At 46.7% G+C, this 17,480-nt stretch overlaps 1 protein-coding gene across 22 annotated transcripts in view; it reads left to right on the forward strand.

The window, feature by feature from the left end:
* Positions 1 to 17,480, forward strand: part of Tenm4 (teneurin transmembrane protein 4) — a 2,842,490-nt gene that overhangs the window by 2,612,997 nt on the left and 212,013 nt on the right. For all 22 annotated transcript variants that reach the window (XM_048789141.1, XM_048789145.1, XM_048789157.1 and 19 more), the window contains one exon: positions 9,053 to 9,308. In XM_048789141.1, coding sequence (XP_048645098.1) covers positions 9,053 to 9,308 — 256 coding nt within the window. The remainder of the gene's footprint in view (positions 1 to 9,052; positions 9,309 to 17,480) is intronic.

Below are 17,480 nucleotides of genomic sequence, written 5' to 3' on the forward strand. Positions count from 1 at the left end.
GTGAGCCCTCTGAACAACCTTAAAGTTGAAAGGGAGTCCCGATATCATCCTGTGGCCCCTTGCCAGATTCCCACTGCAGGCACCCATGTCCCTGGGCCATCCTCCACCATGTGGGGCCTTTATCTTTCAGCCCTGGGCCTTTCTTCCTGCCAGCCCCCCCACCTGAGGCCCTCCCCTTCTTTTTTTAAAATATTTTTAAATTGTCAATGGACCTTTATTTTTTATTTACTGATACGTGGTACTGAGAATCAAACCCAGTGCCTCACATATGCTAGGCAAGTACTCTGCCACTGAGCCACAACCCCAGCCCTCTCCCCTTCTGTTGATACACCTCACCCCTACTCTACTTCAGCTCCCAGTTCAGTCCTTGCCCTTCCCCAAACTATTATCTTTAAGCTGTGTAGCCTTGAGGGAGATGACTATTGCCTGGCACAGGAGAGGGTACCTCAGTTTCTCAGTTCTCCCACTTTTCAGCACACTGCTAGGCTCTTACTTAGCCAAACCTATCTGAAAGACAGAGGGCAAGGGATCCAGGGTGTCCCAAGGAGTTAGAGAAGAACAGAGACTGATCAGGAACTCAGGACAGGGGTGGAGGAGGCAACCAATAAAGTCTGACAGTAACCATTCACCTCTCCCACCGCACACTTAGGGTTCCTGGTACCATTTCTACCAAATGCCAGTTGAACTTCTCAGGCATTTTAACAACCAGAAAACACCCACTTCCACTCCCATCCACACCCCTATTTGAGAACCATCACATCAAACAATGAAGCTTTTACATACACTGTCCCCTCATTACAATCTCTAAACTACAAAGCACTTAAATTATCTATTTAGTCTGCCCTAAGTGAGTAAGAAAGCAAAAACAGCCACACCCTGAGCCATACTCCAACCTCAAAGAGCTCCGTTTAACCCCCAGTAAAAAAACTCCTAACTTCCAGGCCCTTCTCTCTCAGTGAAGCATCTGGGGTTCCAGGCCAAGTACCATTTAGAATCCCTGCACACTTGCCATTAGGAGGACGTCAGGGAAAGTGAACAGAAAGCATTTTGTTCAGGGAGGAAATGAATGGGCAGAGACACACCACGAAAAATCCAACCTGAGCCATATGCTCAGGCCCAGGGTTGCTTTTTACATTTCACTGTTTGTGTCCACTCCAGGTCCAGGTGATCATTCTCTCTAACTCTTGCATGGGACTCCACAGTTTACACAGTGTCCACAAACACATTTGACAGACAAAGAAACTAAAACTCAGAGAGGTTGAATAAATTTTTGGAGATTATACAGCTTGAAGAAGGCACAACCAAGATTAGAAGTCAGGCCATCAGATTGTGGCTGACGACAGTGGTGACAAAGAGCTTTCTGGCCTCTCTAAATTGGTCTCGTGGGCCAGGGTTCATCAGCTAAACTCTCAGCACCGCTACGTCACCATCCCGAGTCAGGGGTAGTCAATGGCATTTTAATGGAAGCCAAATAACTCTTTCTGTTGGCATTCTCAGGCAGCGGCATTTTTGTGTCTTATGGTAATTAAATACCGTCATCTTTCATATCTGACAATCTTTAGGGCCCAATTCATGACTGCAGTGTACACTGGGGCCATCATTAACTCCATGGCAAGGAGAACTCTGGGCACCCATCAGCCATTTTGCAGGGCATGGTGTGGGCACCCTGCCTGCCCCCCTCACTGACCTCAAATCACAGGGTTATTGGCATGTCTGAGTCCTTTGCCTGAGCCAGAGCTCTGAGAGATTATGACTTTTCCTTGAGTGTATGATCCACTGGAATCTTCTATCAGTAAGACACCTGGGGTTGTCGGGGGCCTGCGTGTAGCTTGCCCTTCCTGCCTCCTCCACCACAGGGCCACCAGGAAGCTCCCTCGGATGCTAATGTGACTATAGCTGTTTCAGTCATTTTTTCCACTGCTGTGACCAAAAATGCCTGAAAAGAACAATTAGAGGAGAAAAAGTTTATTTTGAGGCTCACAGTTTCAGAGGTCTCAATCTATAGATAGCCGACTCCATTCCTTGGGGCCTGATGTGAGGCAGAGCATCATGGAGGAAGTGTGTGGGAGAGGAAAGTAGCTGGGGACATGGTACCAGGAAGCAGAGAGGGAGTCCACCCGCAAGGGACAAAATATATACCCCAAAGGCCCATCCCCAATGACCCACCTCCTCTGGCCACATCTTACCTGCCTATAATTTCCACCCAGTTAATCTCTACCAGGGGATCAACTCACTGATTATGTTAAGTCTGTTATAATAGAATCATTTCACCTCTAAACTCTCTTGCATTATCTCACATGTGAGCTTTCGGGGGACTCCTCACATCTAAACCACAACAATGGCGCTCCCTCTTACCCTCCAGATAAAAGCCAGTTCCTTGGCCTGGCATCTCCAGGCAACCACCCCCTGGGCCTTCCCTAGTGCCTCCACCTCACCCCAGCAACTGTCCCTTACAGCCATCCGTGCTATTTTAAAAAGATGTCCCCAGCAGTCCTGCTCTCTCAGGCTTCTGAACGCTTGTACATGTGTCCTTCTCTGTCTGGAACGCCCTGTGTCACTTCTCAGGAAACCTTCCCTGACCCCGAGAGTCAGCTGTGCCACAGTGTGCTCCAGCTCCATAGCTGTAGTGTGAGCCAATGAGCATGACCCGGGAGGTGCTCACATGATAGGTATGGATGCAAGCACTGCCCGTGTCACCTCTCTTGATGGGCATGAGCAGAATGCTTCCAAGCATGGGCCTAGAGTTCAGATTCTGGCTCCATCACCTCATGGCTTTGTAATCTCAAGCAAAGTATGTACCCTCTCTGTGTCTCAGTGTCCTCATCTACAAAATGAGGACCAATGATAGTACTTTTTTCTTTCTTTCTTTCTTTCTTTTTATTTATTTATTTATTTATTTATTTATTTATTTATTTGGTAACAGGGTCACTCAACCACTGAGCCACATCCCCAGCCATTTCTAGTTTTTATTTGAGACAGGGTCTCATTAAGTTGCTTAAAGCCTCACTAAATTGCTAAGGCTGGCCTCAAACTTGTGATCCTCTTGTCTCAGCTTCCTGAGTCACTGGGATTATAGGCATGCACCACCAAGCCTGGCAATAGTACCTTCTTTACAGAGTTGTGATAGGGATGAATAAATAAGTACTTAGAAAATGTCTGAGATGGAGTATCCTACACATGTGAACTGGTATAAATGACGATGTCTGTGATGTACAATTTCATCCTGATCACCATTTTGTGCAGGGTGTATATGTGTGTTATCTTAACTACACTATGAACATTTCAAAGCCATGCCAAGGACCATATTTGCTTTTGCTTTATTTCTGATGTATTTGTGTGTGTTTGTGTGTGTGTGTGTGTGTGTGTGTGTGTGTGTGTGGTTTTGAGGACTGAACCTAGGGCCTCCAGCCTGCCAGACGAGTATTCTACCACTGAGCCACAACCCCAGCCCTACTTCTGAATCTCTGTATCAGTCTATGATAGATATGGTTTAGATATCAGGTGTCCCCCAAAAGCTCATGTGTGAAACAATGCAAGAAATTTGGAGGTGAAATGATTGGGTTATGAGAGCCTTAACCCAATCAGTGAATTAATCCCCTGACAGGGATTAGCTGGGTGGTAACTACTGAAGGCAGGCAGGGTGGGGCTGGAGGGAGTGAGTCAGTGGGGGCATGTTTTGTGGCATATATTTTATATCTGGAGAGAAGAGTCAGTGCCTCCCATTCCTGGTGCCATGTTCCCAGGTGCTTTCCTGTGCCACAGCCTTCTGCCATGTTGTTCTGCCTCACCTTGAGCCCTGAGGAATGGGGCTGTCTAGGGACTGAGACCTCTGAAACTGTTGAGCACCATATAAACTTTTTCTCTTCTAATTGTTCTTGTCAGGTCTTTTGGTCACAGTGATGAAAAATCTGACTAAAACAGACTGTCTTCTTTTGTCTTCTTTTACTGCAGTTACTAATATAAATACATTTTATAGATGAGTAACTAGAGGCTCAGAGAAGTTAAGTAATTTTCCCATAAGAGACAGAATTAAGGCTGAACTCAGGTCTCTGAGACCCCCAAGCTCTGCCCTTATGCCTTTCTTTACCAACTGTCCCCCAAACACTGTCTACTTGTTAAGAATGGGACTCTCTCCTCTGATAATTCATAAGTCCCTGCACACAATGAAAGCTGTTTAATGTTGCTGATGAACTGAACAACCTCAGGGTCCTCCCACTATGCCACACCTGGAAACTGGACAGAGAGGCATGATTTGGGTGACAGGCTGGTTTGCTCCAAGATGCTTATATATGAATAAATGAGCCCTCATCTTTGAAGACTTGGAGACCCCATGTGTTTGATTTTGCTGTGGGCATCAGGACTGGTCGTGCTCATCAACTTCTGACCTGCATGTTGAATCACAGGTGCCCTCCTGAGACCAGGCTCCCAAGAGCCAGTGGGTTGTCCAGAGTGTGACTCAGCAGTAATAAAAGAGTATCACACCTCAGTTGTTAGCTATTTTCCTGCTCCTTTTTTCTCAATGTATTTTGCTTTGGGGCCCCTGTTATAAATGCTGAAGAGTGGTCACCATGGAGACATTTAATGCTTTATGATTTATTCATTCGACATCCCTTTACCATGACTATGGATTAATAGTTAATAATTAAAAAAAAAATACTCCAGGCACTGTGCTGCTTACCTCACATACATTATCTCATTTAATACTCATAATAATCCTGTAAAGTAGGTATTATCTCTGTTTAGATTATAAAACTAAAATCCAGAGATATTAAGTGACTTGATTAAGGTCACACAGTTTATAAGCTTCTAAGTAGCATAACCAAAACTTGAACTATGGAATGTCTAACACCAAGATCCAATCCCTTTTTGTGATTTACTGCTTGGGCATAGAACTCTGAAGGAGGCTCCCTATGATCTCTGTTCAGGAAGAAGCAGCAAGTAGCTTTTGGTGTTCTGGATTTGTGTGCATAAAAAAATTTGAAATGTCTGAGGTGTTGGAGGCCACCAGCAACTGCAAATATCCCTGAGAACTTGTAGGAAGAAAAAAGAAAAAATCTCCCTAGAAAACTGTGCTTGCAAAACTCAGATAAGCAAGAGACCTTTATTGACAACGCTATGCACAAATAGCAGTAAAAAGAGTCACATCGGGCTTGCTGGAGAGACGCAGTTGGTATCTGCACCTGCAAGAAGAGGGTGTAAATTGGAACTTGCAGCAGAGCTTTGTAAATGCATGGATGCTTACTCCCAGGCAGCAGGAGAGAAGCAGGAACCTGAGCAGGCACAAGGGCCAAGCCCCTCACCTGCTGCTCTCCCCACCACATGCTGAGGATTTCCCATGCACCAGGCCCAGCTCTGTTCTGCCACTGGAGATATGGAGTCAAGAGGGTGTGAGCCCCTCCCTCAGGACTCCACTGTACACTTGGCACTTGAGCAAAAGCCATGACTCTTCATCATCCAGAGGTGGTGAAGGTGGAGTACATGGCCCCTCCCACAAATGCACCAACCACAGACTGAGGAGGGGAAGTGAGTTGTTGGCCAGTAAATGGAAACCAGAAGAGAGGTCTCTTAAGCCAAATATATATATATATATATATATATATATATATATATATATATATATATATATATATCCTGTTTCATTCCCAGCATCCTGTTTTACAAGACCTGGCCCAGAACAGGCGCTCAGTAAATGCAGAATGCATGAATTCATTCAAATTCCTTCTGAAGAGGAGCACGGGAAGGAGAGGAGGTCAAAGAAGGCGCCTCCGTCCTCTCTCTCCTGCCTTCCCTCCTGGCCACAGGAGCAGAAAGGAGGGTGCAGACCAGGGGAGACATTTGCTCCTTGTGAAAGAGCTTTGCAAGTGAGGTTTCCATTGCTGAGCCGCCCAATACAGAGCTTTCCCCTTGGGGACAGCAAGGTCCCCTTTCTTAAGATTCTCAGAGCAGAAATGGTGAGGGAAGGAGGAGAAGGGCCCAGCCAAGCATCTGGAGCTCTGGCTCCAGGCAAGTAAGTAAGGGCCTGTGTGGGCCCAAGGGCTGGAGGGTCCAGGGTGGTCGCCTATCTTTTTTCCTATTCAAACATACTCCAAAGGAACAATACCCTCCTGGACAGACTGCCCAGGCCACTCACATAAGCTGCCCACTCAAGAAGCCTGTCATGCCCATCCGCTCAGTTCTGGGACCTGCAGTTGCCCCACACAGAGCCACAGGGTATTCACATCTATTAGGAAGGCAGAATAGGGACAAAAGTGCACATGATCCCCAAGGAGACAGTGGGGAGAGGGTGGGTCCGCTGTACCCGGTGTTTGAGGAGAAGAGAACTTGGGGAGGGACCTAGGGAGGCAATAGATAGGCGGCAATTGAACTCAGCTTCAGAAAATAGAGGATTTGGACCAGAACTTTCCTTGTCCCCACAGGAGAAATTTCTTTTAGAGTGAGTTTTTAGATCTGTGACCAGTGACCTTATACTTGAAATCTCAGCAGATCAGCAGCCTTGACGGGCTTCTGAACAGTATCAAGGTCTAGCCTGAGGTCCTTACTAAATCACAAAGCAAGTGTGTAGGCTCACAGACCAGGTTGTCAGACCCCGGACCCTACTTTCTTCCCTGAGGGCATTCTTACTGCCTTCAGCCATGGACTAAGACAGCCTGTGTTTTACACAAGGCTTAGAAGACAGAATTTAGTCTTTGGATTTATGAGGACCACTTACTAGTGGTAAGCCTCAACAACCTCACCTGTAAAATGGGAATGATGTGAGCACCATCCTCTAGAGGTTGCTGTGCACATCAGAAAAGTTAAGAATGTGAAAACATACAGAGTAGGGGCTCACTTCCGTCACAGCCATTATTAATATCAAGTGACTCACCTCGAGGTTGACTCCTGGGTGGGGGCAGGAGCAAGGACTGGGTTATCTCTCCCAGCTGGCTTCCTGAGCACCACTGGCCATACTGGATTAGTCACTGCCCCTCTCTACTCTGGTGGGCTGGGGTGGGGGCAGCCAGTCAGCCCAGGCAGTTACTTCTGCTGCTGGCTTCTGTCCCAGGCTCTGTTTCCATTAAAGTGCTGCCTGAGGACAGCTAGACTAAACAAATGACCCTGTCCATTTTTGCGGTCTCCCTGGCCCAAGGTTTCTCTGGGTGGGGGTGGGGGTGGGGCACTACCAGACAGGTCGTATTGGCTTCCATGTACTGTCCCCTCCCATCAAAGGGCATCCTGCTAGCTCCCTTTTGGCCCAGGACTTTAGCACTGCCCATCTTCCGGGGGTACCATTCACATCCTGTGGCTATCCTGGCAACTCTCCTCATGGAGGTTGAGGTTTCAAACACTTGAACTGCCTCAGTGGACTCCTGACTTCTGAGAGGAAGTGTGTCTGGAGTGGGGCGGGGGAAAGGTGAGGCTGAGCAACAGGCCTGCATCAGATTCCAGTGGCTCCATCGCCCATATAGGATTCATGCTGAAGGTGGCAGCTTGCATGGGAAGTGACTGTTTCTTTCTCTCTTTCTCTCCTAACACCCCTACCCCAAATTCCACACCAGATTTGCTTTATAACTCCTTGGTATGAAAGACGGGGTTACCTAAAAAGCAGAGAGTGATGCATCTTCCACTGACTAAATCCACATCACTGAGAGGCCTTGCGATCCGCTGTACTTGCAGTCTTCAGAAAGCTGAAAGACTGATCCCAGAAAGAGCACACCCTCTGGAATATGGCACCCACTGTGGTTTGAATCCTGCTCTCTCAGACTGTCTCCTTTGCAAAATAAAGAATGTTCATGAGCAACAAGTAAAGCAGAGTACTTTGTAAACTGTGAACTTCGAAAATATTTCTTTCCAACTGATTGTATCATTTAATCTCCTCATAGCTCTGTCATTCCTTGCAATAAACTATCTGTCCCATTTTGCAGGCGAGAAAACTTTGGCTCTAAGAGGTTAAGAGGCTTGTCTGTGGTTATGTGTTTAATAAATGGCAGAATCTACACTAGAATCTAATTTCCTAACTTCTTTACCCCATAATATATTCAGCATGGAAAGACTAAGCTCTCTGTATACATAGCTTATCTGGATGGTAAACATTTACCTCTAGACTGGCCACATCCACGCATCACCAGGAATTTTATTTGCTTTATTTGTCAATAGCAACTACTTAGCCACATACCCTTGGGCACTTTACCTACCTGCTCCAAGACTAAGGTTTTCATTTATAAATTTATGATGATAATACCTGTTGCTCTGGATAACTGAAAGGAATAAATAAAAGATTGATTTCAATCTCCTCATCTGTAAAATGGGAAGAAAAAACAGTACCTGCTCTGCAGTATGATAAATTAGCTGAATGACTACATGCAGAGGGCTCAGAAGAGTGCCTGTTAACATAGTATGTGTTCAATAAATGTTAATAGTAGTTTTTAACCACCCAGACACCAGTAGGGCTCACTTGACTCAAAAGTCATCTTCTCTCTGAAGCCACTTGGTCTAGGATTTCAGCAGTGCCTGCGCATACCCAGGCCACAGTCTCCTTCCTTACTCTGTGTGTTCTCATATTTATCAACTCAGCCCTGGAGGCTTTGTGAAATCAGATTACTGGGCCTCACCACAAAGCTCAATAAGCCTAGAGAAGGACCCAGAACTTTCATCTCAAACACATTATCACACCCACTGGTGATGTTGAAGCTTCTGGTCCAGAACCACATTTTAAAAATTAAAGCTCTAAAAGTATGAGAGAAGCACAGTGAAGTTGCTGACATGGGCAGCTAGTTTTTTGTTTTGTTTTGAATCTTGTCTGTTTTTTTTCCCTGGCTAGAATTTAAACTCAATGGGTTGGGTCCAGAATTTTTATTCTGTTCATCTTTCCCCACACACATACCTAGAATAGTAGGTGCTCAGTAAACATGGGTCAACTAAATCTTGATCGAATGCTTTAATCTAGATCATTGCTAACACCCAGAGTGTCTTAGTCCTTCCCCATGTGTTCAGCCCTCCAGGGCTGCTCCTCCAGCTGAGGAGCAGGGTCCAGCTAGCTCATTACTCCTCTGACCTGGCCATGTTTGTGTTCCAGATCACCCAGGAGGCCTGCAGAACCACCCTCGGCTCAGGACTCCACCGCCACCGCTCTCCCATGCCCACACCCCCAACCAGCACCACGCAGCCTCCATCAACTCTCTGAATCGGGGCAACTTCACTCCGAGGAGCAACCCCAGCCCCGCCCCCACGGACCACTCCCTCTCTGGAGAGCCCCCTGCAGGCGGCGCCCAGGAGCCCGCCCACGCCCAGGACAACTGGCTGCTCAACAGCAACATCCCGCTGGAGACCAGGTGCATGCCGGGGGTGGCCGCTGGGGACCTGGGCGGCCGGGGGCCATTCTACCTGAGACCGAGGTCTTCGGGTGGCCTGTTGGGGTGGTCTGTGTCCCTGCCTCCTTCCTGATCAGAGAGGCCAGGTTCAGGGGCACAGCCTCAGGATGTGATTCTCAGACTGCATGAGAAACGGCAGTGGAATATGGGACAGAAAGAGCGTGGGCTGTGGAAACCTTCAGACCTGAGGTCCGCTGCTAGCCTGCTGCTTCCTGAAGGAAGGGATGACCTTGGTCCAGTGGCTGGACCATCGCTCCCTTGTCTCCCTTCTCTGAAATGGTCATGATGCCCACTGGGTAGGGCAGCTGTAGAAGTAGGCGAGAGCCATGTGTGCAAAGGAAGCAGGCACAGGTGTGACAAAAGCAGGCTCTCAGTTCTGGTTTGATTGGGGTCCTCTCCTCTCCTGTTTCTACCATGATTTCATCATCCTATGCCTAACATCAGGCCTGTCTGACCTGGGTGGGTGCTCAATAAACCCCAGTTCCCCTCCCCTCATCCTCTCCTGCTGTCCTATCCCCTTTATACCCAAAGCCCTAGTGACCCCTGAGGATCAGTGTTGGTTGCAAGGGCTTTCAATGTGTGGTATTATGCAATCCTCATACCTTCATGAGATGGGGCTTGCTAGGAGTTTTGGAAAATAAGAATTAGAGCAGATCCTAGCTCAGGGTCACAGGAGCAGGTAAATGCACAACTCAGATTTGAACCCCGCTTTCCTGACTGGCTGTCCAGTGCTGCTCCCAACACCCCAGATTTCTTCTTTATTCCAACCATGTGTTGGAATGCTTCCCTCAGCTCAGGGACAATCAGTCAGTCTGAGTTCTCTAGCCACTACTTAGCCACTATTTTTCCAAAATGAAACATTTTTTTTTAGTAAATTTTTAAAAATTATTTTTTTAGTTGTTGATGGACCTTTATTTTTTTTTACTTATACGCAGTGCTGAGAATCAAACCCAGTGCCTCACACATGCCAGGCAAGTGTGCTACCACTGAGCCACAGTCACAGCCCCCAAATGAAATATTTTTAATGATTATAAAAACCATAGAGCTCACTGTAGAATATGCAGGAAGATACAAAGAGGAGAATTCAATTTACCTGTCACCCTACCACTCTGAGATGAGCACTATTGACTGTGGGGAGGACATGGCCTTTCCCTGCTCTCTACACTGAAGGCAGAGTATCCTGGGGGACACAGTGGTACCACTTCATCTTCTACCCTATCTACATATCTTTTTTTTTTCCAGTACTGAGGATTGAACCCAAGGGGTACTTACCCACTGAACCACATCTCTCCCCCACTTTTAAATACTTTTTAATTGCCAATGGATTTTTTACTTTATACAATTGTTTATTCATATGTGGTGCTAAGGATTGAACTCAGGGCCTCACACATTCTAGGCAAGTGCTTTACCACTGAGCCACAACCCCAGTCCCAACCACATCCCCTTTTTTTGTATTTCGTTTAGATTTAGAGTCTCAGTGAGTTGCCTGGGCCCTCGCTAAGTTGCTAAAGCTGCCTTTGAACTCAAGATCCTCCTGCCTCAGCCTCCCAAACCACTAGGATTATAGGTGTGCACTACTGTGCCCAGCTATATATCTATTTTTGCAGTACTGGGGATTGAACCCAGGAATTGAGCTACTTCTCCAGCCCTTTCTATTTTTTTTTATTTTGAGACAGGATCTCACTAAGTTGCAGAAGCTGGCCTCAAATAATAATAATAATAATAATAATTATTATTATTATTATATAATTATTATAATTATAATAATAATAATTATTATTATTATTATACCAGGGATTGAATGCAGGGGCATTCGACCACTGAGCCACATCCCCAGCCCTATTTTGTATTTTATTTAGAGACAGAGTCTCACTGAGTTGCTTAGCACCTTGCTTTTGCTGAGGCTGGCTTTGAATTTGCGATCCTCCTGCCTTAGCCTCCCAAGCTACTGGGATTGCAGGCATGCGCCACAGAGCCCATCATGGCCTCAAACTTTTGATCCTCTTGCCTTAACCTCCTCAGTCACTGGGAGAAATGGCCTGTGCCATTGTGCCCAGCCCTGTTTCTTTAAAGTAGTGGGAAACATACATTTTATTTTTTTGAGCTTCTGTTTATTACATATGAAGAGCTCAAAAGTCATAGCACATTTCAGGAAGTGAAATTGATCCACATATGGAAGGTGTCCCCTTCTGACTCTGCCTGATTCACAACTACAGTGTTGGCACACTGAGCTTGTGGGGTCTAATGAAAGAAAATCAACATCCATTTGTGCCACTTTACTCCTGTAGAGTCATTTTTCCAAAAGCACATTTCTCAGAGGTGAGGCCCAACCAGCCCCCATCCCTCTCTTAATTAATATTGTTTCTGTTGGCTTCATTTAAAATTGTGCATGACTTTTCCCTACATGCCTCCTTTGCTCTCATCAGTTATAGAGTGGGATAATTGTTTGTCATCTTGTCCAGGACAGCTAATCAGGTCTCCGTTATTTCCAGTGTGTTTATTGAGTGGCACATGGCAGAAAGAAGCCAGTGGCTAATCAATGGTTCTGATTCTTTGCGTGGACCACGGCCACCACTCCCTTGTCTTGGTGTTTATTTTCTCAATTAGGGGCAAAGCAGGACTTCCTACTTTGAGTCTCCAGGTTTTTGCAGGGAAAGGGAGCTAGAAGACCAGCAGCCAGGGTGGTTTTCCTAACAATGTGTGATGCAGAGGTGGGCCCAGCTCACCTCTCCCGCCTCATGAGCCCTGCTTGCCTGCCTCCCCGATCCTCTACCCTCCCACAACCATTGCTCATTTTGCATGGAGTTGTGCTTTCTTTTCCTTTATACTTTATCACTCAAATAATAAATGTTCATCACAGAACAGTTAGCAAGTGAAGTAAGTAAGAAGAAAAGAAAGTCACCATATCTACCTCCAAAAGGTAAATGTTGTTAATGTGTATATATGTACTCACACCATTTTGTACATATATCCATGTATATACATAACACAATGACATATGTTACATTGAATATATTTAACAGCCTGTATAAGCATCTCCCCCAGTCCCCAGCCCTTTCATGCCTCTGTGCCTTTGCAGGGACCCTGAGCTCTGCCAGAGTCACCCTTTAGTTGTGGGTGAAGACAATACCTTTATTTTATTTTTATGTGGGGCTGAGGATGGAACCCAGTGCCTCACACATGCTCGGCAAGCGATCTACCACTGAACCACAACCTTAGCCCCTCTTCCTCACTTTTGGATCTAGCCAAGCATTACTTATTCTTGATGCTCTACATGAAATGTTGAAATGTTTGAGAAAGCTTCCCTTTGTGACCCCAGAGTCATGAAGGATGAATGGCAGCTGAGAGAAGTATCTGATATGGTGGATAACACAATCAGAACCCAGGGTCTTTATACTGACCTTAACTGGTGCACGGCATTAAACTAAAAGGTAGAGTTTAAGAGGGATTAGTGACAAATCTTCCAGGTAGAATCACAAGCTGACCAGCTTGGCCAGATGGAAAGACTGTGGGCTTTAAAGTCAGGTGGAGCTTCGTTCTTACCTCAGCTTTAATGCTCAGTGCCTGGGCAAGTTCCTTAACATCTCTGAACTTTGATTCCCAGCTCTATAACTTGGGATAAGAATCCATGTTTCTCAAGGAGGTCGGGAAGAAGAATTGAGATATCATTTAAGAAGCACACAGCACAGAGCCTGGCATGTAGAAGTCATACTACAAAGGCAATTTCACTTCTTTTCACGTATGTCTGCCTCCTGAGGTCAACCTGTGAAGAAGTCATTTGGAGTATCCTTATTCACCAGAGGAGTTAAGAGAATGGAGGAGTTCTACCCCTTCTCATACTTTGCACACCATGTGTGGCCTGGTGTTCAAAGGGCATAAGTGACAGTCCATTGACCATAGCAAGTGGTTCATGGCACAGATGTTAGGGTCAGACGCACCCTATGCTCAAACTCCCACCTCATGCACATTAGCTGGGACTTAAACTTTAAACTTCGTGACCTCTGAAATGGAGAAAATAATAGTAACTTCCTGTTCTGATTATATATTACTGCATAACAAACTAGCCAGAACTTAGTGACTTAGAAAACATCCAGCCAATAATACTTCACTGGCGAGTGGGGAGTTCAGGAAGGGCCCAGCTGACCCTTCCACTCCACATGGTGCTGAGGGTCAGCTGGGAGCTGACACCTGCTGGGGGCAGAGAGCTGCACTCAGCAGGACCCTTCTCCCTCTGACAATCTCAGGACTTCTCCTAAGCAGGACAGTTGTATTTCATTTTTCTGTGACTCAGGATTTCAAGGTAACAGGACAAAAGCCATTGATCCTCCAAGAGACTTGGCCTGGAACTGGCAAAGCATCACCTCCACCATAGTTTGTTGGTCAAAGCAGTCATGGACCAGGCAGCTTCAAGGGGAGTGGAAACAGACCTCGCATCTCAATGGGAGAAATGTCAAAGAATTGACAGTCACCTTTAATCCACAACACCTTTGTAAGGCTGTTGTATTAATAACATATTAACCACAGAAAATGTAGTACTTGTTATTCAGTTAATGCTCACGAGTGCCCACTCTGAACTAACAGACTCTTGCAGTAGGATAAGTGCTGTGGTTGAGGTGAGTGTAGGGAGTGTGCTGTGTTCTCATTGCTTGGGATTCCCAGCACAGAACTCAGTGCTGGTCATAAGAGGGAAGGTGCTTGATAAATATTAACACACAGGTAAAATGAATGAGTGATGGAACAAATAATTATAAATATAGGTTACTTAAGCTTGAGTGGGGATAAGGGCTGGCTTCCCAGTGACCCTGATGCTGTGCGACAGGTTTGAAGAGCAAGCAGGGGTCCTCTAGGTGGAGGACCAGAGGGCCCGAGAGAGTCCTGGAAGCTGAGTGAGCAGGCCTTATGTGAGACAGTTGTCCTAAATAGCTTTTGCTAAGCACCACCAGAAGGAGAGCCTCTTGGTACCAGAGAAAAATAGTCACAGCCCCTTCCCTAATTGTCAAACTGAGTCCATGTTGAGAGTCTAAAGTAAATAGCTAGGCAAATAAAGTAACAGCTGGTAGGATGACCAGGAGGGATTACATTTATGTTGGCAGAAAAAGAAAGGCTAGCAGAAGGATGGAGGAGAGAGAGGGCTTCTGTAGGGGTGTTCCATGCTCCATGCCCATTGCACCTCTTATGATCCCCAAGGCTGCTTGGGGCCCCCAGGGAGCACCTGGCTTACTCATGCTTCCTAGAGCTGGGGTGAGATGCTGCTTTAAGCCACACAGATGACTCTGTGATCCATTCTTCAGAGGGCCATGTGTTCAGGGTCCCCCAAACCCTGATCCACTTCTTTCTCACTGCGCAGCATCAGATGCTTAATTGATTTCTCTGGGACTGTCTGATTAATAACCCATCAGGCTCCTGTCAGATGAAGGAGAAGTCAGAGCAGAAGGCTTGCCAGACCTCTGCCACGGCTCAGCTGATCTTAGGCCTGGTTTGGGAGCCTGGGGCCCATTTTATGGTCACACTGCATTTTTGGAACAGCCTTTCCACCCTCAGAATGGGGCTACCTAATGGCCTCTGGGCCAGCCTGGGGGTGGGTCCCAGAATGGCTCACAGTGCCTTCTCATGGGCCAATGCAACCCTTGAGCATTGCTGAGTTAGAATGGACAGCCTACGCTGTCATTCAGTCACAAACATGCTTAAAACACAGAGCATTGCCATTTAAGAAGCTCATGAGCTGTCAAGAGAGGCAGACATGCCACATAGTATTCTGACAGAATGCACACCCTCAGCTTAGGGTCAGGTGTGGTTCCCTCTGCTTGGGAGCATCAAGTAGCCATCAACAAACCCTCGTAGAATCCTTACTGGGTACAGACTTCCCACTTAACCCTTTTATCATCACAAGTCCCCCATAGGTCATCTCTTCAGGTCCCCACAACCATCTCCAGATTTAGTAGTAGGGCTCATGGGACTCATGGATAGCCAGATCAAGGGTCCACTTTATTAAGGTGAAAGGATACAAAGCAACAGCAGCAAAAGAATGGAGCATGAGGTGAAGTCTAGAGACATCAAACCAGGTGCAGTTCCATAGTCCTCAGTCCTCAATAGGGTGGCAACACGTGAAATGCTGCCAATCAGGGAGCTCTTTAGCTTCTCGGTGCCCAGGGTTTTTACTAGGGGCTGGTCTGTGGGCCCTCTGCCTGGAAAATTCCAGAATCCCAGAAGGAAGGCAGGTATTCAGCATTAACCATGTTATTTTTACAGATAGTTTAGGCAGGGTGAGCCAGCTGCTCCGGTCAGGGCATAGTGGGAACACTCCTGAATCCTCAGTTCCCAGATGCCAGCCAAGAGCCCGCCTGATAGCAGCCCTTCTTGCATGTTAACTCTTTTCCACATAAGTAGGTTGTCTTATTAGCATCCCCATTATAGATGAAGGATCTGAAAGGCAGAAGACTGAGTTATTTGCCTAAAGTCCACAGCCAGCAAATAATAGGGCCAGGTACCCAGGCCGGTTGGCTCAGAGCCCTTGCAACCTACTGCTGCCCAAAGCCAACTTCCTAATTACTGAAAGTAGCTTGTAAAGGCATCTGCAGGTGGGAGTTTGCAGGGGAAAATGGAATTCTGAGTTGAGGAATTGAGCAAAAAAGCCCAGAGCTGGGAGAGAATGTGGCATTTTGGAGAGGTGGCAAATAGTTGGGTGAAGTGGGAGCACAGGTTGTCTCATGAGGATGTCAGCAAAGGAGATGGACATTGCAGGACCTGAGTCACATGAAAGGAGGTTGCACTTTTCCCTGTGGCCATGGGGGCGGGAGTGGTAGAAGTGGGGGTGAGTAGCTAGCTATCAGCATATTTTAAGTTCAAAAGTGGAATTATGGGTTGGGATTTTGGAAGGATCTCCCAGTGCACTTTTTATTTCTTCCTTTATTTGTTCAAATGCCAGCTCCATAACTGACTGTGGTCTTGATCGAGTCATTGACCCCCTGCACACCATGGGGTCTCAGACAGGTTTGAATCCTGCCTGTCCTACCTCACTGGGGGATGGTGAGATTCAGATGCAGTGGTAGCTGTCCCAGAGTCTTGTGGGCAGGAACACAGTCCAGGACAGCAGACTCACTGTGTAGAGATGGGCTGTTGAACAGGGACGTCTGGGGGTTTGGCTGCCTCTGCAGTTCCTGGGCACTTCTTTCCTGAAGCCATTTCTGCCCTTGGAAATAAGCTCAACCTGCCCTGGGTCACAGACAGGCCTGGAAGTTCCTGCTTCAGGCAGCTCAGGGATTAGTCCAGGCATAAATTGGACTCAGTCTCCTCCCCACTCTGAGAAGGGCTCCAAGAACAGAACAGCACCTGAGTGTAAGAGCTGGTGACCTCTTTCTTGAAGGGCATCTGGTGCTGTAGGTCAGATATTTGGTTTGAGTCCCATCCCTGCCTTTCCTTGCCAAATGACCCTGGGCAGTCACTTCATCTGCCTGAGCCTCAGTTTCCATATCTGTCAGAGAGGTAGTAATACCCATCAAAGTGAAGGTCAATTGAATCAGGTGTCGTTTCCAGAGAGCCCCTAGCAGTGGTGAGCAGGAGACCATGCAGGACCCTGACCCAGGAGGGCTCAACAGCTTAGGCTCCCAAGGAGGAATTCTCACAGCCATTGTTTCTTAGAAGAACTTGGCACACAGAGTGTTGCAGGGTAGCAGGAGCGGGGTGGTGGTCAGGTAACTTAGGGAATGCCCTTAAGCTGGCAGCCAGGACACTGGGTTTTCATTTCAGCTTCAGTGCTATCTTGCTGTGTGTACAGAAGCAGGGTATATGTGTCACTGGGGCTCGGTTTCCTCATCAGTTAAATGAGCACAAATAATTTGGCCCAGAACTAAGTTTTACAACTAGAGAAAAAGACTATCTTAAGGTAGTAGTAACATTCTGAACATCCATTGTTTACAGCAAGTGCACAAATCCCCCCCAGATTCCCAAGGGATCTAAATAATTTATATCCAAGCTAGTATGTTTGTAAAGCTCTTTCAGGAGGTCTGGCACCCTATTGCTGTAGAAATCCTTTATTCTGTTGCACTGTTTCTTCCCTGATCCTAACAGACCTATACTTTTAGAAGGCAACTGCCAACATTGCCAGCTCTCTCCCTTTTTAGAAATAAGTTTCTT

The sequence above is a fragment of the Marmota marmota genome, unplaced genomic scaffold (genome assembly GCF_001458135.2).
Source record: "Marmota marmota marmota unplaced genomic scaffold, marMar, whole genome shotgun sequence".
NCBI classification, from domain to species: domain Eukaryota; kingdom Metazoa; phylum Chordata; class Mammalia; order Rodentia; family Sciuridae; genus Marmota; species Marmota marmota.